At 37.5% G+C, this 25,218-nt stretch overlaps 1 protein-coding gene across 1 annotated transcript in view; it reads right to left on the reverse strand.

Moving 5' to 3' along the window:
* The window catches only part of Brinp1 (bone morphogenic protein/retinoic acid inducible neural specific 1), a 193,026-nt gene that overhangs the window by 123,310 nt on the left and 44,498 nt on the right, over positions 1-25,218 (reverse strand). Inside the window, exon 2 of the mRNA NM_019967.2 lies at positions 20,056-20,323. Coding sequence (NP_064351.2) covers positions 20,056-20,273 — 218 coding nt within the window. The 5' untranslated portion in view covers positions 20,274-20,323. The remainder of the gene's footprint in view (positions 1-20,055; positions 20,324-25,218) is intronic.

Genomic DNA, 25,218 nt, shown 5'->3' on the forward strand with positions numbered 1-25,218 from the left:
AACTTGGCTGTCATTAACACTATGCCATTTGCTACTTCAGCTATGAGGTGATGTTACTGTGCATATCCATGGTAACCCACAAAGAGCTTGGCACACAATAGGCCTTGCCTTTGAAAGGACATGTAAATGATTGAAATGAAGACAAACACTAGGAGTTAAGACAGGGTTTTTTTGTTTGTTTGTTTGTTTGTTTGTTTGTTTGTTTTTAGTCTATCTCTTCCTGAAATTCAGCCTTTAATGCATCCTGCTTCCTGACTGAAATTTAAGTACTAGTTTCTTTTGTCCAATAACTGAAGTCTCAGATTTATATCAGAGATAGAAAGAACAAAGTTCTATGCCCAAAGGTATATAAGATTGGAATATACTCAAAGATATATTTGAGTGTATTTTAGGGAGCTTGTTGAGGACTTTATTCTCCTTCTGTCCGCTTCACCTTTCCCACCCTTCCTCCTTTTTTCCCCCATTTTACCCTCATCTGTTCTTTCTATGATCATTGTTATAATAATGGCTATACAAAGCGTCAAATTTTTGCTAAGATCAAGAACTTAAGAAAAAGAATTAAGAACCTAGCTTACTAATAAGCAATTTTCTTAAAATATAGCCATGTGATTTGCGATAATCTGTTGGATCTCCCCACCACTAATAACCACACACACACACACACACACACACACACACAGAGAGAGAGAGAGAGAGAGAGAGAGAGAGAGAGAGAGAGAGATACAGAGACAGAGACAAAACAGAGACAGAGAGAAATTTTGGCTTTATGTAGGGAATGGAGATTAAGGCAAAACCAAATACATGACCCTATAGAGTTTCCATTCTGGCTCAAAGCTTCAAAAGGAGAAAAGAAGAGAAAAAAAGATGTTGAAGAGGTCAGCTCAGGAATTTTAAAAAATTCCACCGGACCCCTCCCCTCCTGAAAGCAAAAGGTCTAAAAGACCATAGACACCCCTCCCATCTGGAAGGGAGGGGTTGATTGCATTCCTCAGACCACCGGGAGGAGTGACCTACCACTGGAGCTCTTAGACACATTCCAGGACCATTGGCCACCCACCTCAATCCCTATAGACCAATCAGTTTGAAAGTCACACTGTTCTGCCAATCACATTGTGCCTAATGGCTGCTGCCTGGAGAACTGTATAAAGGCTTTCTGGACAGACAGCTCCCAGCTCTGCAATGTTCACTCAGGGAGTCTTAATGTGATTTTAGAAAAATCATCATTATATGGTATAAATAAATAACAATACGTTGAAAATGAATCCTTATTACTGGAGGGTGCTATGTTATGAAAACACTCAGAAGATAACAAGTGTTGAGATAGAAATCTTCTTATGATTACATTCTAACCCAACAATTAAGGAGACTCTCTCTGTCTCTGTCTCTGTCTCTGTCTCTGTCTCTCTCTCTCTGTCTCTCTCTCTCTCTCTCTCTCTGTGTTTTCAAAATATGAATGTTCTTCATGATCCTTGCTTATGTTTGTAATATTTCTTCTCCAAGATTCTTCTTTGAAAGGGAATTCAAGAGGCAGCAATGATCTCCCTAAACTGAGGGCCAGTCATAAGAAAGGGTCAGCAAAGAAAAAGCCACCCATTGGCAGTTTAGTTAGTATTTAATGGCATGAGAGAAGCCTCCGAGAGTAGATAATGCACCATCAGTTAATACAGAATGCATAATTGGCAAGTAGCTTGACATAGAGCCTTGGCTTCATCACACACAAATGTGTTATCATTACCTCCCACATTTAAGGACTTGCATTCTGAACTTTACAGTTGGTTTATTTGCATAAAAGGAAGAAGAATTGGAAGTAGAGAATGGAAGAAATGAGAGCGTGGGCACTGTGTGTTATTTAAAGTGAAACCTAGAAGTTGTTCCTCCAAAATCCAGTACAAGAAAAGGATACCATTCTCTCAGCTTCAATTCAATGCACTATAGGAAGGAAAGTTTCAAAGGTACTATGTTAGAGGAATAAAATTATCTATGTTTGCAAATGATATCTCATATATCTAGAAAACTGTAAAGATACAACAAATCACCTTAGAATTCATCAACAAATTTAATAAATTTATAAGATACAAAATCAGCATAAGAAGTCACCATCATTTCTATACTATAATGAAAAATTGTCCCCCTTAAAAATTAAAGAATACTATTCAGTTATAATACCAAGAATGTTGGCACTAAAACAATATGAAACTGTGGGAAATAAATTATTTAAAGAAGACAATGGATAGGGAAACACAACCTATATTCATTTATCTGAAAGTTTAATATTTTTAAATTTGTAACATAGCTTAGAATGGCATATAAATTAAATGCCCTTTCTATCAAGCCAAATTATATGAAATTATAGAATTATAGGAAAAACAGACTCAAATTAGTTATAAAACTGCAGGTCCCATATGCTCAAATCAATGGTAAGAAAGAGTAGCAAGTTTTGAGGCATCACATTTATTGACTTGAAAGCAAATTTGGAAGTCATAGTGATCAAAACAATATTAAAAAGGCCCCCAAATCAGACATATCCAAGGGTACCTTAGCAGATCGAGCAGAATTGCAGGCATATAGGTTTATTTGACATTTATGACACATGCTAAAACTGTGCAGTAGTTAAAATTTTCAGTATTTGCCCTACGCAAATCTCTAGTGTTACATAAGGGAATTGATGGATGATGTAGTAATCATGGAGGTGAGAGGTGATTAAGATCAAGGTTGACTAGCTTCTTCCTTTACAGGCTGCTTTCCCTGCATTTCCCAACATTCTTCACACACTTTGAGGAGGACTCTCTAGGTTTAACTTATCTAAACCGTTAGCTGTGTGATATTGGGCAAATAAAGTCCCTGAATCTCTACTTTCTCATGTGTAGAATGAGGGTGGAGGTAGTAGTTTCCATGAGTTGTATAATGTGCCTGCCTGCACTTTACCTACTAATATGTTATAATCTCATAGTATCAGTGTCTTGCCATAACTGTCATCTTAATGTGATTTTTTTCATTCATTCATTTCTTAATTAAAGAATTCTAAATAGCTTTGTTCTTGGAATCTCTCCATTCCTCTATTTGTTTCTGCCCCACTTCCAACATTAAGGCTGAGAGAGTTACATAATACTGTTGTTCCACTACCTGAATAGACTTCCTGTGAAATCTCCAAATTCTAGTGGTTTTGGTCACCAGCCTCCTTTATAAGACTAACAGAAGCAATTTAAGATGTAGTTTTGCTGTAGCTGACTGTAGTAATAGCTCTATACCATAAATAGTTAAAGCAATGTGATTTCCATTTTCCCTTTGCTGGCAAGTATGCATGGTCATGGGTGTTACAATGCATTTTACGAAGCAAAAAAATATAGTGCTCATTATATTGAAGCACAAGAGCACAAGAAACTCTTTCATCCATCAATTTGTCTGGGGTCAACTGTTCCAGCACATTTATTCTGGACATCAGAAAGGCTAGATATCTAACAGTCCATCACCAATATTACAGCTGCTGTTCACTTTGTTATCCTATAATGATATTCTGCAATCAGTCTATTCAAATGCAATTATTGGGTCCCTGTGCACTATCTTACATCAATGCACTGAAAAGGATACAATATCTATCTCCCAGTGCCAGAACACAACAATAAGGTTCATATGTATATGAAGATACAAGAATTGCTAAGCACATTTCGTTTCACTTTCTCTTTCCAGTCTCAGACTATGGTTCTGTGAAAAAGGTAAAGATGATAAATTCCCTTTTAGGAAGAGTGACTGAAGGTTCAAAAAGATAAATCACTACTCAAAGATCTAAGGCAAAATAAAATAAGACTTGAATATAAATCTTTTAAAGACTGAATTCTTCCCCATATCTTCTTACAGTCCTTTTTGATACATTCAGTAACTGCTATTATTGAAAACTATTTGTACCCATCAGAGCATTGTGTTAGGACCTTAACACACCCAACACACCTACCTAGTGTGGGGCCATTGAGAAAGTGGTAGCACACCCAACACACCTACCTAGTGTGGGGCCGTTGAGAAAGTGGTAGGGATATCAGGTAAAACCTATTGGGGAATTCATGGAGACTCTATGATTGAATGGATTGTTGTTGGTCTCCTGGAATAGGTTAGCTACCAAGAGAGAAGAGGACAAGTTCAGCTGTTTCAGCTGTCTTTTCAAGTGATGCAAGAGAAAAGAGTCTTTTGCTTCTAAGTATTCCTACTATGATGCCACAGACCATATTGTGTTGTAGCTAGAAGAAGTCCCTCACCAGAACCAAGATGGTATTGGTACAAGGTTTTTAGACCTCTAAAATGGTAAGCTAAATAAACCTATTTTCTGAAAAAAATATCAGAATATAAGTATTTTACATTGGCAGCAGAAAATGGAGTAAGGCACAGCTTTCAACGTATTCTCTCATGTTATACAATCAATTTAAGATATCATTTCATTTCTGAATTAATCCTAAATCATGCATTCAAGCTACATACCTTGGACCAAATTTCCCTAGAATCCAAGTCCCCTGATCTACTCTAACGCAGTGCCCTTCACCAATAACCTCCTTCAGCTGCCTAATTTCTCCCTTAGTTACTCTAGAACATGCCATCCCCTATGGTTTCTAATTCTGACATATATCAAAACATTGCAATTTCTAGATTAATTGCACAACCCCTGCTTACCTTCTAAGACCTCAATGCCTGTGACCTTCATTCATACTAAAAGGTGTCTACCACCATCACCTCTCTTTACATCTGACTAACATCCATGAATCTAGCCATGCTTAATTTTACCAACACCATTTTCAGTTCATTTAACTAAACATATTATGACATTTATTCATGATGATTATATATGGCTTCATAATTTGACACATGTATGTATTTTGCAGTGGCTAAAACAACGTAATTAGCATGTACATTGTCTAACACACTTCTTTTTTCTGGTGGGAACTCAAAAAATTCCATTTTTATATGATTTTCAAGCACGCAGTACATATAAACAGTAGTTAATTATAGACATAATAAGTAACAGATTTTGTAATTTATTAAAGTTTCTATCTTTGGCAATGAGTCCTCCAACTTAGCCACTGGCAGCCACCATTTTTTCTTGACTTTTAACAATGAACTTTTTTTCTCATATGTGATATTTGTTCTTATATGTATGTTTTAATTCACTGATTGGAACACCATTCAGGTTCATCCATGTAGTCACAAATGAGAGTATGGATTTCTTTTTTAAATTATATACATGTATATCACATTTGCTTTATCCATTTGTATATTGTTGGATACAATGCCATTGCATAGTTTGGCTATGACAAATAATGCCAAAATGGATATGAGATTTTAGATATCATTTTGATTTACTAATTTTATAGTGCATGGTTGTACAGGTATGTGAGTTATAGGATTTCAGGATCATACAGTGGTTCCAATTTTTGGTCAATATTTCCAACTCTCTTTTCTTTCTATCTCACTTGTTGGCAAGCTATCTTGTCGAAACCAACTCTTCCATCACCCATATTCTGTTATTAAAAGTCTTCAATTATCCTGGAGAGGAAAGTATAAACTTTATAGTCTACAGTCATAAATAAATTGGCCAGCAAGTTTATCAAAACCTGATTTCCTGAGCTCCATATTTTTAATATTCCCTTAGTAATGACCTCGTACCAATCTGCAAGTAAACAACTCCAAATACCTACAAACAGTTCATTGTCTGGTTCTCCCTAGCATCTTTTTTTAAATTCACAAAGACTACTGAAGTTATTAGAGTTTCTCTACATCCTCAACATGAAAATCAATTACGTTTTATTTGTACCCATGTCTCTTTTGCCCCCTTCTGCCTCTTTTAATGGAAAGACATACCTCCTCTGACTGCTACCTGTCTTCTTGAATATGCAGAATTTCTTTCTCGAGACTATCTCTTCCCTGAACCACAGACTCAGCATCTTCTTTAAATGCCCAGTCCTTCTCCAAAACCTCCAGAACCAAGTAAAGTGTCTCCATTTCACATCTCTACTCCATTCCTGGCTGTGCTTCCTTAAAGTATAAAATCAAACCGCCCCCTCTTTCTTCTCCTCAGCCCACTGCAATCTAGCATCTGTCCCTAACATTCGATTGATCTCTTGCCAAGATGAAGATTTTTTTAAATCAGTATGTTTGTCTTCAGTTCTAACTTTGTGCGATATATCAGAACTCTTGATGATTGGTTGCTCAGGCCACCTCCTCCAAATCCCTGCCCCCTCCCCCATTTTTTAAATCTCTATAATACAAAACAACTATGATTTTTTTCCATACACTTAGCCAGCTATTTAACTTTCAATGTTTGCCTTTGTTCATATTAAACAGGCTTTTCCTAAATGAACACATACCAAGGAGTTATCACTGGAGGCCTGATGACTATGTATATTATGAGATGTTTTAAGAGTTCAAACCATATCTTCCATATTTCTATATGGATAACTCAAATAATATACATTCACATATTTTCAAAGATGGCTCACCATGCTTAAATATATACACCCTCAAAATACATTCCTGGGCTCTCCATCTTCATGAAAACAACCACCAACCTAATCAGTTCAGCATGTCAAAGGTATTCATCTGTTTCCTAGTCATCAGAGAACTAATGATGCATTGTGAGAGCATAGTTTCGACTTTCCCCTTACAGGTTAAGTTTTGCTCACAGCCTCCATATTCCTGCAGTCAGTAACCATTGAACCTTCTGACTCCTTAAACGATACACACAAAAATGACACAATTATGACAGAGTTCAGAGGTGGAGTTGATGAAACAGGGAGGTCTGATTTAAAGAGTTACACAAGGCATCTTTGTGGTGACAAATCTGTGATAAATATTGATTCTGGTCATAATTTCATGTCTACACAAAGGATGAGATGACATAGAACTTTACCAACATAATTTATACAATCTTTCAGCTTAATGTGATATTTTATTTACATAAGTTATAAACAATATGGAAATATGGGTGGGTTGATTAGACTCCTTTACCATCTTGGAAACTCCTTATGAAGTTATAACAATTCAAAATAATGTATTTCAAAAATATCTCAAATCTCCATTCCGTTTAGTTAATTCCAAGTATTTTCTTTCTAGAGCAAACAGAAGAATTTCATAACTTCTCCTGACTTAACGCTGATCAGTCCAATTTCTCCAATTTAACAGGAATGAACTAAAACCAAGGTAGTCTGTACAACATTAGTCAGCATCCTCTGAATGATTATCTATTATTCTCAGGATACAGTTGCAAAACCTTACACTGAGATGGACCCAGGGAACGGCAGGTCATGCCACCTGTTTGAAGGAAATTAGTGACACTTAACCTTTAGTGAGCCACGGGAAAAGAAATATTTTGTAGTTGTTCATGCTTTCAACATCAGGCAGGACACACGTGACTTTGCTTTCGAAAATGGGATATGTTTTTCAAGCTTTACTTTGGGCAGTTGGAGAATTTACAAAATGCTGCACAAAATGAAGGGGGAACAGAAAATGAGGAACATAGCATCTGAGGCCAAAGTGAGAGAAGGAATAGTGGGAGGCTATGTGAATTTGAACAGTGGATTAAAATAGTACTTCTCATTTGTTCTTGCATGCATTAGCTTCAAATGGCCAATAAGCATGTCAGGACATAAATACTACATTAAGTTGTTGTGTTCTAGCTACTTAATAAACAGTTATTAGTCTTTCTTTGGCCTAGAGCAAATGCACCAAAAGTTCACTGAAGCAATAAGAACTTGAAACGGAGTTTAGAATCATGGGAGCTTTTGCCTTAAGATAAGGTTCAAAGAATTTTATATAAAGTGCATGGGGCTTCATGACCTGACTGCTACTTACTAAGTGATGGCATGCTAACATTTTTTTTTCCAGTGTGTCAACCCATACGATATATTTGCAGACTACAGAACAAGTCTTCAGTTAAGATTCCTTCAACACATACACTCACATACATGTGTGCATAACACGCACACACACACACACACACACACACACACACACACACACACAATCTGAAAGTTTTCTTTGTAATTTTGGTTAATGAAAGAGCCATTTCTTTACGTTATTGACTTGTTTCAAGCACTCCACAAAATAGAGGTCATTTTGACTGTGTCTGGGACCCTCCCTATTGTCCTTTGGTGCTCTTGATGGGTCACTACTGATTTTGTGTCACTAATGACTAGCACAGTATCTGCAGATAATAGGAACTCAAGAAAAGCACAAGCATTTTCTTCTTTTCATAATGTATGGCAATCACAAGTTATCCTTCAACACTGAGAATCTCCTGTCATTTGTATTCAGTTCCTGTCTTCTATTTCAAAGCACAGTACTGCGTCAATATGAAGTAAAATGGCTGTCACAGTAGAAGCATAGAGGGCTGTCACAAGCTCTCAGGGAAAAAAGGCTGCACCTTGCTGACCTTCTTTGAAAAACAAACCTGTAATTGCATTAAGCAGAGTTCTTCCCCTCCCCCCACTCTCTCTCTACACACACACACACACACAGACACACACACCACACATGCATGTGTGCACACACACTCATAGCATCCTGAGATGCTGCTGATTGTTATGAAAGTTCATAGGTTAGAAACTATCTCAAGGCTCAAGGGGCCTAATGTCTCCTGGGCACTACACATCAAAGAGAACCTAGCAAGCACCCTGAAGCAAGAACTGTAAGATGAGATACCACTGACTGCCCCAAGTCACCTACACTAACTAATTAATTAGAAGTTTGCAAATCATTGTATGCATAATATATACTGAACCAGTTATATATTATATATTATATAACTGGTGATGTATACACACACACACACACACACACACATATATATAAAGCCAATAATATATACATATATTTGCATATATATGTATATATATGCAAATACTCTACAGATACCTTGCCATTGTGTTGGCCTCTGAATTCTTATCACATGGAGCCTCGGGGTCTAGGCCTGTTTCTTTGGGCTTCCATATCTATCTAGTTATTTCTTTCTGTTTCTTTTTTGGTAGACGTGTCCTCTGGGTCTAATAATGGTACAAGGTTTACCTTAAGAAGTTATCTCCACTACAGAACATGTGAGCCAGTCCTATTCCTCTAAAAAATTCCTGTTACAGAAGCTCCAGATTTTTCTGCATTAGCTATTTGTTTTTTGCAACTATCTTTCAAGTACTTACACTATGTCACCATATATTCCTTTTGTAACAGTCTCTAATAGCCTTGGGATGATCCCATATTGTTGAAGAAGTTGAGGCTCAAACAATCTAAGCCGTATATTTAAGATTTCAAAATTGCTCAGTATAGAATTACAGTTCATATTAAGACTACCCTCATTCTAAGTACTTGCTAAACTCCATTGACAATATTAGGGTTCACATAACTTTAGATATTGACTTCAGTCTAGAAGTTTTCATCCATATGAGAAGGGTCAAGTAGATATAAAAATAGAATTCAAAATGATTCTCTAGAAAATCTGAGAATCCAGTGTTAATGACACCCACAAATTCTTGTGCCCAGAAGTAAGTCCACGAGCTATAAAGACTCCAGGAAGCCTAAGCATCCAGGTTCTTTTCATTAGACATAAAAGTATCCAATAAATACAGGACTCTCCAGGAAGAATGTATCATACCAAATGTACATAGCTGACAACTGGGGATAGTGCATTCAGATATAGCACAGGAGGAAGCCTTCTGAGAGGGAAGGCTGAAGCTGAGGTTGTAAATGGAATCTGTAGGGCATGGACTAGATCTTCATTGATAAAAGTGTTCCCTTTTTTTCCTTCAATTACTGCTATGGCTTTCCTCTTTCTACCCTCTCTCTATCTTTCATGCACTACCCAGAGTAATGCATCAAGTGTGTAACAATGTACATCAATTTTATGTGTCAGACTTTTATCTTTCCTACTTTTTAAAAATTAACTTCTTTAACCTAGTGAGTCCAATTAGTTGCTGACCATTTTTGTGTGCATTTCCTGTCATCTGCTGGGGCCTGAGGAAATTACCAGTGTCCATCCCTCCCCAAAAGATGATTCAACCTTTCCAAGAAGCCTTAATCTCTCAATATCTCCTCAAATAGATGTTTATGAGGCCATATGACCCACTCCTATAGCCAGAATTTAGCTACCTCATTTTTTTCTTCAACCTTTCTCTACCCTTTTCCCACCCTTTCAAGCCTCAAATAGAAGATACAAAAAAGATAATAAGAGAGGAATAGGGATAATGTTATATTTAAACTACTTCCTGTTGATTGAAGGTAAGTTGAGTTGATTAGGGCAAGTTTGATCTTTATCATCAGGATATGTAGTATCTTTTTCTTGTTTCTTCTTTGCACATGATTTCTTAACAAATAGTGACCAACAGCAACCAACCAACAACCAACAAACCCTTCCCCCTTCTCTCCCTACCATTTATATATCCTCTGAATAATCCCCAGATTTTCAAATGTCACACAATAACCAAAATTATCTGCTGCTGGCAAAATCACCCCACTGTTAGGACATGAGGTAAATCATAGTCAGCTACTCTGGTCAGTCGAAGCAGCTCCATATTGCACATCTGGGACTAAAACAAAAACATAATCATATAATATTTCTGTGTTTTTCAAAGAAACAAAAAGGCTAAAATTGTCACTACACCCTCTCATCTCCATCCAGGAATTTTTAATTGGCTTGACTTATGCATCATCACCATTACTATGAGTTTCTGTGGGCAAAACCCATACCATGACCAGAGAACAATATATTACAGCACTCCTTCTCCTCCAATATGTACAATCTTTCTCCCCCCGCCCCCATCCCAAACTGTTTACTACACTTTGACAATGAGGTTGGGTAGGACTTAATGTAGATGCCCCATTATCATGAATGACTAATGTTATACTCAGGATATTGAACATTAATGATTATCTGCGTTATCCAATACCCAGTGCAATAAGAATCATAAAATTGGGGGCTGGAAAGATGAACTTACTTTCTTACTAAAGGACTGTGCTCAGCTATTTTCAACCATATGGTGGTTAAATCTATTCATAAGTACCCACAAAGTATACATGCTACACATTTAATGAGAAATTGTTCTTTCCTAGTTCTTCTGGCAATTGAGGCATGGGTTCTATCTCTCCAACCCTGAATTCATTGCAAACACATAGCTCAATTTTCCTAACAACATATACATTACACAATATTTTATGTAATAGACTCAAAGCCAATGTCTTTCAAACTGCAAAGCGTTTCTTCCATTAGCATAAATGAGATAGGCACAAGTATTTTTTTAAAAGATATAGAAAGGAGTAAATTATAATGGATAAAATAAAACAAGGTGGGTGGGGGAGTGGGTGGGGGAGCATGTGGGGGACTTTTGGGATAGCATTGGAAATGTAAATGAAATAAATACCTAATTTTAAAAAATCAAAAGTAGTAGTCTGATTTGTAAAATTAAAAAAAACAACAAAAAACAAACAAACAAACAAAAAACCAAAATGTATCATATGAAATAAATAGGTGAAGACTTTTGTGATCACACACTTAAAATACATATACATTCTTTTTAATCTATGTACTGATTAGGATTATTGAAGGTCAATGTAGAATATCTTTCACTGCATGGATCAAGGTCAAAACATAATTATAACAAGACAGTACTATAAGTCGCTATCTAATAAGATTCTTGTTAACTAGAAATTGAAGTGTGGTTGGTTAAAATCAGTTAGTAATCTCAATTTTAGACCATTGTTGGCTCTAAGGCCTGGATCTTAAAGTCATAACCAGTCAAAAACATGTGAACAAAGTCTAAAAGAAATAAGTGCCAGGCTTTTCTCTGTTTCCTTCCTAGGTAATGTTTCATTGGTTTCAGATGCTTTTCTTACTGGCTTCTCAAGAGAGTCAAAACATCCTTGAAGACTGGGCACATTATCTTTTCTGTAAAAGGCAATCTGAAACTTTCTTTCCCTTCTATCCTTCAACACCTTTGACAAACCATTGCTATAGAATATGTTCTTTCTCAAATAGCTTTATCCTCTGTGGTATTGCTCAGTAATGGAGCTTCCCACAAGGCACTGTTACTGTCTGTCAGTTGATCTTCATGAAAGACACCATGGACTCTCTGCAATCATGGGTGAATGATTACTGCTCCGATCTCCATGAAAAAGTGTAAGGCTAAGTCAGTAGGACTTTAGCAACTCTAAAGTGAGTGAATACTCAGCAGGTGGCCTAGAGGACAGATCCCCCATCATCTTTGGCCCAGGATTTAGGGTGGAGTCTAAAGTACTAACATATAACTCCATGTTTTCTCCTAATTTCCCCTGTCAAAGCGGTAACCATTTTGGGGTCCGCTTACAGACCCTGTAACAGGCTGCCCCTTCAAGAGAATCGGCAAGCAATCGATTTTTTAAACACTGCTCCTGACTGAAGCTGGACAATTGTTCTACAGAGATCTCATTGGTTTGCAACTCATAGGAGATATTCCAGTAATGACACAAACAAAGAGGAAAATATCACATAGGTACCAATTTGGTGGCAATAAAACCATCGTTCTTGGAATTGGAAGATCAATTCTAAATAATCAACACTGCAAGATACCTTGAAATTGGCATGGCCCAAGAGAAAGTTGCTGGTTATCTCTCACTACTCCCCTCAATTTAGAGAAACTTATGGGGACTTTGGGTCAAGTGAGGGATGAGGACAGGATGGAGATCACTGCCCCCTACGGTTAGCCTGAAATTGACCATATGAACAAGAAACATGGTCCCATACACACTCCTTTTGTTCCAACTGAACATTCTCATTCTCTGACAGAGACTCTTGGTCTGAATTATGTTTGATTTGTTGTTGTTTGGTTTTGCGTTTCTGAAACAGTACACACATACACACACACATACACACCACACACACACACACACACACACACACACACACACACACACACACACTCAAGGAGCCTAAACATCCTACTTCTCCTGGAATCCTTTGGTCAGAACAACTCCTCCAAATATTCCCAGTATAAAGAATACCTAGAATGGATTAGAAGATTTCCTTAAACACTTCTGTATGTCAAAAAACAAAATCATCTCCCTGCATTTCTGAGTACCTGTAACAAAGTATACAACAATGCTTTAATATTACATGGAAAATTCCAATGCTTTAATATTACATGGAAAATTCCATTTCTATTCACTTCTGCAGCAAACCAATTTGGAATCTAATCTCTGCATCACAGCCTACATTTAAATCACTCAACTCAAACTTATGAAGAACCAAATCTAAAAACATTTTCCTTAATATTCTTTTTAGCATCTCCTTTATTTTGTTTTTTCCAAAAGTACAAGTTTGTTTCTCAACCTCTACATCCTGATTTTAAACCTAACATGGAAAACAAAAACAGCTTTATAACAGCATAAAAATAACGCAAAGCAAAAGTCACACATGAGGGTGGGACTTTCTGAGTCAGGTTCCAGGAATACACATGTAATCCAGAACATCAACAGTCACTTGGAGTCTAAATACACTGAGAGTGAGACAGCATTTAAGCCATCCTCTTCATCAGGAGAAGATACCGTGAAAGGGATTTGACACTATCTGAAAATAATGTAGCAGTAATGAAAGTCCCCCAATAAGAACTTTATGTCTAGGTTTCCTCACATATATATTGACATCACCTGGGCGTCAGCATGGCATGGTAAAAGATGCAATCGATTATATCAAAATTGCTTATAATAGCACCTATTCTGACATCAATTAACCCTGTAACTTACATAAATGATGTGAATGCAAATAATAGCAAAAGAGATTACTATAGATCATTGTAAAGGCCAGTGGCAACTATTTGCACATGGGATGCATTTATATTACAATGCTAGATACTGAAAATAACAATGCCAATATTTTCACTTATTTTTATCAGTATTAGATATGATATTTACTATTGTTATTAGAATATTATGAAGTTATTTTTTCTGGATAGCACCTCTTATTATCACACGGACTAATAATCATCAAACTGATAGAAATATTGTCCTAGTAACATATGTCAAGATGGTAGGCACAATCAGAGGCCAGCAAATTTTTTCTAGTTCAGCCACAGTCTCCTTAACAGAATAGTGGTTTGGCTTCTTCCTTGCACTTGCATTTCTGTAAGTTTCCTGAGAGCAGGAATGTCTGCCACCTTGTATATCTCTGACGCCCTCATTTATAGCTTCTGCCATATGTAGATTACCATTGTATATAAGTGAGTGAGTGAGTGCTAGATTAGTACCATTTCTCCTTCATATTAGAACGAACGAACCCACACCAGATTCATCCATGTATGCATTCAACCAGCTTTGTACCACAAAACCTATTACAAATATTTTGAGAGAAAGACACAAGGAACTTTAGGACCGCACATTACAGCTTACATCCACATAATTCTGAAAGAGATGGAAGATAGCAAGACAATTAAGTTTGGTCTACCAATATTTGATTTATATTTAACATCGAGGTGTATATACTGAGCTCGAAGACAGGAACAACATAAGCCACAAACCACTTCCATTGAACAACTCATGGAAAGCCACTCAATACAAAAACCACCTCTGCAGCATAGGGAACCTATTTACCAGAGTCTCCCATGTAATCTGCCTCTCCAGAATCAACATGCATAATGGGATCATAACTCTCCTACCAAAGCCACATTTGAAATTAATGTAGACAGGAGAAGCAGAAAAAAAAATCACAAGTTCAAAGACAGCTGCCACCACACAGTTAATTTGAGGCCAAGCTTGACTACAGGATTCCATGTCTTAAAAACAAATAAGACTAACCTTCCTGCTCTACTCCTCAAGAGGAAAAAAAAAGCAACAGAAATTCACTTGGTTGAATTTACAGTAATTATCAATAATCTCCAAATCTACTAAGAGGTAACAGAAATTACAATACTAAAAACCAAACAACTCTTCAAAAAACAAAACAACAAAAACCATTAAAAAAAAAAATACTATACTATGCTAGCAATTCTCGAACAGAGGGAAAGTTTCCAGTTTTCTTTATCTTTCTTCCATAGAATTCCTAGCACCTTATACTCAATCCTTTTTTTTCCCTTTTCCACCACAACTCTATCAGACATTTAATAACATCACAGTTTTATCTATGAGAAAAGTGAACCTCAGAAACGCATAGCCAAAGGAGGTTCCTCAAAGTTAGGCAAGAAGCCAACAACTGAGAAGGGACAGGAAGCAGACTAAATTTAGGGCTCATGTTGTAGGGTGTCAAAAACTTGTTTTTGGATCCTAGCTTGGAGGCTCCCAAGCTGTGTGATAGGATAAGTTCTCTCAATCAAAATATGGCACAGTCCCTCACAGGATAGCTGTGAGTAGGTAAAAACTACCACGTTTAGGTATTTAACTGGAAGTTATTTGAATTACTTTATCACAATATGTAGCTACAATTTGAAATTTACTCAGTATTTTCAATTATTCTGAATGTTAATAAGTTGATAGAACAGAGACCATTCACTGTTTATTCAAAGAAGAAAATAAAGTACAAGGTGGGGAGGGGAATCCCAAACCTTGCTGTAATGTGTTCTTGGTAATTCTCTTTCTCCTTTATAATTTATCCTTATTCTCAGCCTCAGTGAAAACATTGGTGTAAGATATATATGTTTTTCTTTTCCACTTGCTCCTGGTCATCTCTAACTTTGGAGCCACTAATAACAAAATACTTGACAGAGTCTTCAAATACATTATATCTTGAGTCCCCAAACCCATTTCCTCCTGCACAGGACCTTGCTATAATATTAAAATGACAAAACTTCATAAGATATGGAATTTCAGGGATGGAAAAGGCCTTGGAGACTATGTCAGCTAACTTAAACATTAGTCATATGGAGAAAGTGCCTTAACATTCTATTACTTCATCAAAGAAAGCAAAAATAATGCAAGGGAGCTGAAAAAAATATCAAGGTTCTCTTAGTTCCCTGAAGTTTCTATAACTGCACTTTAGCTAATTTGAGAGACAAGAACCTCTCAGCTTCCTTAACTTCTTCTAGCTCAAATCTCCAACACCATCATTCATACTGTCTGCAGTAACAGAGTATGTATGACATATTTCACACCACTGCATGCATGTATGTGATGTCCTTGCTTGTGCATCCACACAAGAGGGAGCATCTTCAGGAATTTGTTCACACTACCACTGGGAGTGATGTCTCACAATGATGTTATGACTTGTGGACAGGATACGTGCAACAGTGGGGGAAAAAGATAGCTTTAACCTAAATATGTGAGTTTTCCTCTTTTTAGCTTCTAAATTTTCCCTGGTAGTGGCCCAGACTCCAGGGAAGAGGAAAGTGGCTGAGATGCAAGGTCTTATTTCAGAAAAGTTTTCTAGCATTACATAATATAGAAGTCTTTCAGAATGACTCCTGTTTTAGGAAGCAGTATCAATTTTCACCATCCATGTTAACCTACAGCAATCAAGACAGCTACATTGAAAAAAATGTTTTTGTGTTTCAGCCAAGTGGCATGTAGAAAGAATAAGGATCAATTTGGCCCAGTAGCATGAGCTAGCTGGTCCTTGCTTCGGCCTGCAACCAGATGAGCAGATTTCTCTGTGTATACATTTGCATGTTTTCCTGCATAGGTAGCCCCAAGAGCAAAATCAATGAACACAGAATTTATGACTTTCAATGAACAATGTTACCGGGTGTTTATTTTCCTTTTTGCACTTAAAAAAAAGTGTCTGGATACACGTGGTTAATTAATGTCACTCTCTCTTCTGAGAGGAAGGACAGTGTTTATTTTTCTCTTTATTCTATCCTCCTCTCTAGACACTGGTGAGTCCATAACAGTTTCTTAATACTTATTTCAGGATTAAGTAAAGGAAAGACAGAATAACTGGACGAGCAAGGACTTGCTTGGCTTCTGGGTGGAACACCATCATTTAATCAAACATGTAATCTTAGTTAAATTTCACATTTAATTTTAGAGCTAAAACAATCTTAGAGCCACAACCCCCACCCCCTCTCACCCTCTTAGGAGTCCTTTTCTTCCTACTGGATTGCTTTATCCAGCCTTGATATGAGGATTTGTGCCTAGTATTATTGTAATTTCTTATGTTGTGTTCAGTCAATGTCCCTGGGAGACCTACTCTTTTCTGAAGGGAAATGGAGGCAGAGTGGATCTCAAAAGAGGGTGTTGGGTGGAGTAGAGGGAATAGAAACTGCCATTAGGATATAATATAGAAGAGAAGAGTAGATTGAAAATAAATTTTAAACCAGTATTTTAGAAATCAGCTCCCTGAATTACTTAAGTATTTGTTTCAAAATTGGATACCATTCCAACATAGATCCCATGTGAAAACCAAATATTAAGACAAAATGAAAGCCTTCTCTTTATGGAAGGAGAGGGCAGAAAATCCTGCCTGGTCAGACTTTTAGGCCTTCTCCTCATACTACAATGGTTTCCATGGCTACTTAAATCAGTCATCAGCAATTCCTATAAGCACAGGTTGAAGATCACTAATCTAAATCAACCTTAACATTTGATAAATGAGGAAAGTGGAATAGAGAGCTAAAGACAGGATCCCCTAGCTTTGTATAGTACAGAAATAATTGAAAATGGGACCCAGCTGCCCTTAAGTCTACTACATTTATTAGTGTGGCTATGGGCTAATAATCATGGTTGGTTTCAAGCCCATTTTCCAACTTTTCTTGGCTATAAAACTTCATGCAACTGACTCATAAAATGATCATTGAAATGGAAAAAAAAAATCACAAAACAACCCCAACTTTAAATGTTTACTTGAGCGGCTCAAATGAAAGACAAAATTATACACAAAACAAAGATGTTTTAATTTGATAAAACACAGATAGAATGAGATATCTGAATCTAAAAGACTTATGCCATGCCCCATCTTCAACACTTCAAAGCTCCAAATTATCCTGAATCAATCAAGCCTTTCAAAGATTGGCACATCCTCTCCAGCAGCCAACACATACCCATAATCCTTGGCTTAGGCACAATAACAAACAGCAATAGCTGTATTTTGCTAGAAATCATTTTAAGGATCCAATTTTGAAATGAAGCAGTTAACTACTGTTCTCAGGTGATTTAAGAATAGTTCTCCCAAGAGGAAGCATTTTGAATCAATCATTATGTTAGAATTCTGGTATTTTTCTTTTAAGAGTAGAAATGTCAACATGTTTTTCATATTTGTACTCTGTTTCCTTATTTTATCCACTTGATTTTCATTTTTCTTTGTTACAATTTAGTAATGCTCTGAGGCACCTTTTCTCAGCAGTTCAATGACTGTTCTCTATTCTTCAGCAACCATAGAAAGTTCACCCTTGAACTCTTGAATAGGCAAAATTGTTATAAGACCTCAAGACAGTAGTAGGACAATTTTCACATAATAAACATATTCTCCTGGTTGAAAATTCACAAATCACTCATGTGTAGTACACAAGACCAAACAATGGTTTGGCTACTTTCCATATCTACTTGCAAAGTCTAAGGTCTAAATTCAGACAAATGTTCTCGTTCTACCTTGATTTCTTGCTTTCTGATTCTAATTGTCTCGGAAATGTTAGAATTTGCCTTTTCTTTCTGAACATTAAGGCAAAAGTTGCACAGTAGTTTCTCCATGTCTTCAACTCAAATGCAATACTCATTGTATGTTTCTGATAACAATCATATAACAAATGTAAACATGAACATCAATGACATAAATGGATGCTACATGTGTGTGCATGTTGTGTCATACACACATGACTCCACAACACTAAAAGATACTACAGTTAGTCATATAGTTCCAGTTAGTTATATATTCTAATTAATAAAAATAGAAACTTATGATTAAGGAGGCATAAATCTAGCATTCTGGATATATGCCAAGGATAGTATAGTTAAATAGAACATAGAAATTTAGAAACACACATGAAGAAAATACTTCTGGTGACTGAGGACAGAAAACAATAGTTCAAAGTCTGGCACCTATTACCCTGTGTGTGTTGAATTAAAGTGAATTAAAATCTATGTTCTCATCTCCTACCTTCCTCTCTCTGCCCCTCTTCCTCTCCCAGATCACCAAGTAGAATTTCCCCTGAAGTTAACTTACATGTCTACAGATAATTCTTCCCAAAGGAGACCAAATGTTAGGAATCTTCTTCCTAAGAAATCTCATCACCATGTAAGAGTGTCTCACAGGACCGGATACACTAGTCCAGACAGATTTTGTCACAACTTATTGTCTATCTGTCAGGTCAGACACTATGAGAAACACTGTCTGTCATCTTATGTACTTTGCTTACACCCGTCAATTTCCCACTCTTTCCTTCTCTTGGCTTTTCCCTGTAACTCAGGATGTTGCACAAACTTACCTCATCATCCCTCCCTTCCACAAATTTTCTATTTTGCATGACTGTCATGTGCATGCACATAATCCACATGATTTTTCCCCTGGTAGTCTGTTTGCTATGCACCTATAATTCAGACTCGTTTACTGAAACCACAGAAGGTCCCTCTTTTACAGAAATTGGTCTCATTTGGTTTTCTAATTACAATAAGTAAGTAACAAGTTAAGCCTTGCTAAAGAAAAATTTCTCTACTTACCTCCAAATTCATAAATACATTTGGGTAGAAAACTAGATCAATTAACAGTATTTGCAAAAATGAAGGTTACCATGACCATGAATACAGGTAAACTAAGGCTGAAGTATACGTTTTACACTTTTGAAATTCTCTTTTGAAACCACATTTAGCCTTGTTTAGACTCCATTACCTAAGTAACTGGGTAAGCAGGAAAAACAACGAAAATCTCCGCCAGATGAACAGGAAGTACAAATGAAACATTAAACACGTATTCTCTGTATTCTCTGTCTAGTACACTACATACTCAATACTCAATGGTTATCTGAACTTGACACATTAATATTTTATGAAACCTTGAATAAATTAGATTGACAGCCTATGTCTAACAAGGTCACAGTCCCTTGACCCAGAAGCTTCACAAGACAGTCAGATGCCAGACAACTTTCAGTCTCCCCAGAGCACAACAGGAGGAAAAGGCAAGGGCTCTCTTAGCCTAAATCGTACCTGTATATTTTATATCTGGTTGTAAATCCTTGCCGGTGTCTTTCCACAAAGGATAGGTAGCTCCTGGAGTGGTGGAAAGGCCCCCTGTCTGAAATAAGCCAATCAAATTCCTTGGAGACATGTTGGTCTGTCCCAGCTGGCTCCTGGCGGGAGGGCTGCACTGAGATACGGCCCCATACAAACAGGAAGTAGAGGAGCTCAACAAACCTCCAGTTCATGCTTTGCTGCCGGCCTTTTTCCTCTCATTCTTGCTCCATTCTGTGGAGTCCTGTAGAAAGCAGAATCAAGGAGAAGAGGAAGAGGGAGAGTGGGGGGTGGGGGGAGAGAAAGACAGGAAAAAGAAAAAAAAACAATATTAATATATCTTCATCCTAAGAGTGCTTTGATTTCTTTTGGAAAAGCATGACTGCTTTGTTAAAAGTAAAGGACCGTGTTGATCAGAGCTCAAGGACTTGCCTTGATTTGCTGTTCACATGCGTAGTTATACAAACGACTGTAGAGTAGAGGAGCCTCACATGTACACTAAGGACATGTCTAAGGAACTGTATTTCAATCATTGGTGCATTAGAGTTATCCAGATATATGTGTTTTAGACGTGAGTGAAACAAAAACAATGCAGAAACAGTCTAATACATCTAGGTAGGTTTGTGGGACAGAACTCAGTGTTTGTCCCATGTTCTGACTTAGCCAGAAACCTCCCTCTCATTACTGATACTTGTTGAACAAGACTTTCTCTTCTCTTTTGTCATAGGCAGAAACACACTGAATACTTTTTTGTTGTTATCTGATTAGTTGGGTGTACAAAGTCGTGGGAAATTCTAGCTACTGCCCATTCGTGCTGGATTCTTAAAGGATTAGTAACTCTTAAAACAGCATAGAGTCAAGATTGCATAAAGTTTAGTGAAATGTGTCTGGATCCTAGAGAAAGCTTTTAGACAGCATATTCATTGCTTAGTACTTCTGAGCTTCAGGATATCCTAACACTGAAGGTCAAAGGTATGGGAGGTGGGTGGGTCTTACCAGCCCTTTAGATAGACAGTATCATTGCACAGTAGCACAATGTCAGACAACATTTTGAGTTCAAGAGAGACCTTAAGTGGGCAGATTTTTCCTGAAAGGAATAGAAGGAAATCATAGGGACCACCCAGCTTTCAAAAATTTAAAAGTTTAACTTTGTCATCTCACTGATAGTCAATAATCAAGCCTAACAAACTGCAGCTTGCCCCACCTTTTTTTTCCCATAATAATCTTGCTCTCTTCTACATTGTAAATGTGATACATATGCAAGTTGCATCACCTATAATTATTTGAGGCTGGTTACTTTGACTGTTTACCTTGTCTATAAAATACAATCAATGAGGATATACGCACCAGCATTAACGTGACAACTGACTCACACAAGGATACAATGTTACCTCCAACCCCCAGCAGAGGAAAAAAAAATGCTCAATACATGGCATAAATGATAAGGACAATTATCAAGATCATGGCTATATTAATATTGTCAGGTCTTGAGATGTAGCTCAGTGGTAAAGCACTTAACAAAACCAAATACTTGATGTTGTCAACTTAAGACTCTTCCAGGAAATATTTTTTAAAATGTTTTCCTATCCCTGAAAGAAACCCCAGTTAACTTTGGAAGTCACCTGAGGTCACATCATTTATCTTTATTATCTTTTTCTATTCCTCTAAAAAGATGTTGCTCTGTTCTGTCTGCCCAACTCTATTTGCTCACTTTCTAAAGCTCTATGTCAGATCCAATTGTCTTGCATTATACTTCTTTGTTTTATGCGTGTCTTGTTCACTGGGCTGTGAGTCTTTAGCTGGCAAGAAGCTTTAGAAATCAGTTTCTTATCTGTACTAAGCATGTGATTTTGAAGAGTCTCAGCCCCTGTCTAGATCTCAGATTTTATGGATACCATTTAAAAATATGATGAGGTCACACAAACACTTTCTAAAGTGTAAAACCTATACACATAATTAACTATTCCTTATTTGGCTATTCTCCCAGGTGGATATGGGTGGTCGGTAACACTAAGAAAGAAGAAATCAAAGAGCGAAGGATGTAGGTTTCTGCACAATTGAGTATTTCCCTCGATTGCTCAATTGCGCCATTTTATCATGAGGTGCCACAAAAATCTGCCTGTCATTGCAAGCCCCAGCTGTCAGGACAAGGGAGGGAGGCATACGCACCGAGTGGGAGCTGGAAAAAGCTACAGCCTCAAGTTTTGTTCAGAGCCTAAAACAAAGCTCTACATGTTGAGTGCAGAACTGTATCAGCTACAGCTGCCAGGACTGTCTGCCAGAGCCCCCCAGAGTGGCAAGCAGGGGGTGGGAGCAATTGTTCCGAGATGCGTGGAGTGAACTGCAGCCTGCTGGAATCACACTGTGCTACCCATGCCGACTTCCACAGAGCTTCTGTTGTGAGTGGGTGCGAATGGGAGCCTGTGAGAAAAATGCTTAGCTGTTCCAGTGAGGAAACAGGATGCAGCGCGTTGCAGATTGCAAAAGGTTATATATCTAACGCTGGTATGCTGGGTATGCCTCTCTCTCTCTCTCTCTCTCTCTCTCTCTCTCTCTCTCTCTCTCTCTCTCTCTCTCTCTCTCTCTCTCTCTGTGTGTGTGTGTGTGTGTGTGTGTGTGTGTGTGTGTGTGGTGGGAGGATGGTGGTGGTAAGGGTTCTGCCTGTAATCCTAGAAGTAGCTAAAATTTGATAGTTATAACCCATTGCTTCACAAGTGGCTGTCATTATCCCCCTAGGAACATCTTTGATTGTCACAACTAAAGACATGCTCTTGATATCTGGTGGATAGAGGCCAGAGTTGCTACTAAACATCTCAGCATGTTCTGGATAGCCCCTTACAATGACAGGGATGTGGGAGATATCAATGGTTCCAAAATGAGGCTCTCATTCGATTTCTTTTACCATGACCCCAGCAATATTCTGCAATTCCAGTCTTTTGGATTGTGGTAAATTGCTTTACTTTCTGCCATTGTCTTGGTGGGGTCGTGCATCTACATGCCTCTATTTGAACTTCTTGGTTTTGAATACTTGTGATAGTCTACGTTACAGGAAGTGGTGAGGTCAGAATGTATCTCTGTTGACTCAGACAATGGTGATAGGGCTTGAAAGACACATCCGTTGCTAAGCACTTAACAAGTATGCTGAAAACCTTGGGTTCAATCCCCTGTACTGAAATAAGAGAGAGGGCTGCACAAGCATCTACCAATGAGCCACATTCCTGGCCAGATGCAAGTATCAGAACTGAGTTCAGGTTTCCAGCAGCTTCATAATAAAAAACAAGTCAAACAAGCAAAAACCTGTGTGGCCCTATGTGCCTATATACTCGATTCAGCTTTGGGAGGCAAAACCAGGAAAATACTGAGAGCCTGATGGTTATCTAGCCTATAAAGTCAGTAAACTTCCAGGTTGATTGAGAGGGCCTATCAGAAATATCAATGTGGAGATAAAGACAACCAGCTCCACATGCACTGGGAGATATGTCCACTCATAATTCTGCACACATATTTATATGCCACACAGAGAGGATATATATATATATATATATATATATATATATCATGATTATCCACAATGTGCTAAAAGTAAAAATGAAAATTTTAAAGAAGTAAGGCCTAAAAGAAATGGATATTAGCACATCAATTTCTAATAGGTTATTACATGAAATATGGCCACTGTCACTCTGACTCTAATAGCACTAACAGTTATGTAAAGTTGCACATAACATAAGGTTACATCACTGAGAATTATTATCCATGTTACACACTTGGCTTTCCCTGTTAGAATCCAGCCTAGGTTAGATATGAATACAACTGAATTCCTGGAAGTAGGCCTGTTACATCACTTCGCTAACAAACAATAACTTCTGCAAGCTCACAACTTCTAAGTGTTTAGCTTAAGATCCTATCCTTTGTATCTTTCTATATAAAACCTGTGCAACTTCTACTGTACTCATTACCTCAAACTCCCAGTGAAATCAAGTTGTGCCTTTGGTAGAATCAGACTCCAACCGAGCACATTCATACAGAAGTGTTTCTAATATAACATATACTCACAAATACTACCACACGTGGTTGAAGTTTAGTGAAGGAATTGAGGCCAGAGAAATGGTTTATAACAAAGGATTCTAGAAGATATGATTTTCTAATAAGCTGAAGAGGGAAATAAATAACTGAGCCATAAATGGATGGTCATAAGTGAGGAAAGCAAAGGAAGCCAAAACCAAGAGTGACAGCATAGGCCTATATTCCCAGCTCTGAAAGGGCCTATGGCAAGTTGAAGGCTACCCTGGGTGGTAGAGAGTCACTCAAGAGAATGACTGTAGTTTACTAATACCTTATCTTCACATACAAAGACAGGGTTGGAGATCCAGCTCAATGGCAGAGTTCTTGCTTCGCATGGAGGCAGCTGTATGCTCAATATTTAGTACTAGCCTAAAGCAATGAGATATAGAAATGATCAAAGTAAGTTAGAAAGGATTCCAAAGGAAAATGTTGCTTACACAGTATCCTCAGGAAAAGAATCTCCCATAAAGGAGTTGTGGAGAAAAGGCCAGTGGAAGAAAGAGAAAAAAAAAAGCAAGCTTCTGGTTTGGTCTCACAGAGGCCAGCTTGCATCTTAGTGTGGTTTATTTGCTGTGTAAGTCACTTTGAGAACAGCAGTATGAGTTAAGTGAGCACTAACTATATGACAGGAACTTTAGTACTTAGTGCTAGATCTTTTGTCACTAGTGTAAAGAGGGAGGGATTAGGGACACACAATTTTTTTTAATCGAAGAGGAAACTGAGGATATGAGTGTTTATGTAATTGAACTAATACTGCAAAACTGGCAAATATCCCCACTTGAAGTTAAGGCCAGAACATTCTGATTCTAGAGCAGGTCACATGTGGCTATTCAGCATTACATATACTAATCTCACTGAAGATGTGCTGCATATATGAGCTAGACATGCATAGAAGTTGAAGGACTTGTAAGAAGGAGGAAGTGTAAAATATTATGCCTCATGAGAGAATGATAGTGGTAACAAGCCAAAATATTATGTGGCAGGTAGTAGATTCAAGGGAAAGTATGAGAATGAATTCCACTCATTTCTTTGCACTAACTTATCTTTATTTCTCCTAAGAGGCCTCCACCCTGTCCT

Source organism: Mus musculus, chromosome 4, assembly GCF_000001635.26.
Source record: "Mus musculus strain C57BL/6J chromosome 4, GRCm38.p6 C57BL/6J".
NCBI lineage: Eukaryota > Metazoa > Chordata > Mammalia > Rodentia > Muridae > Mus > Mus musculus.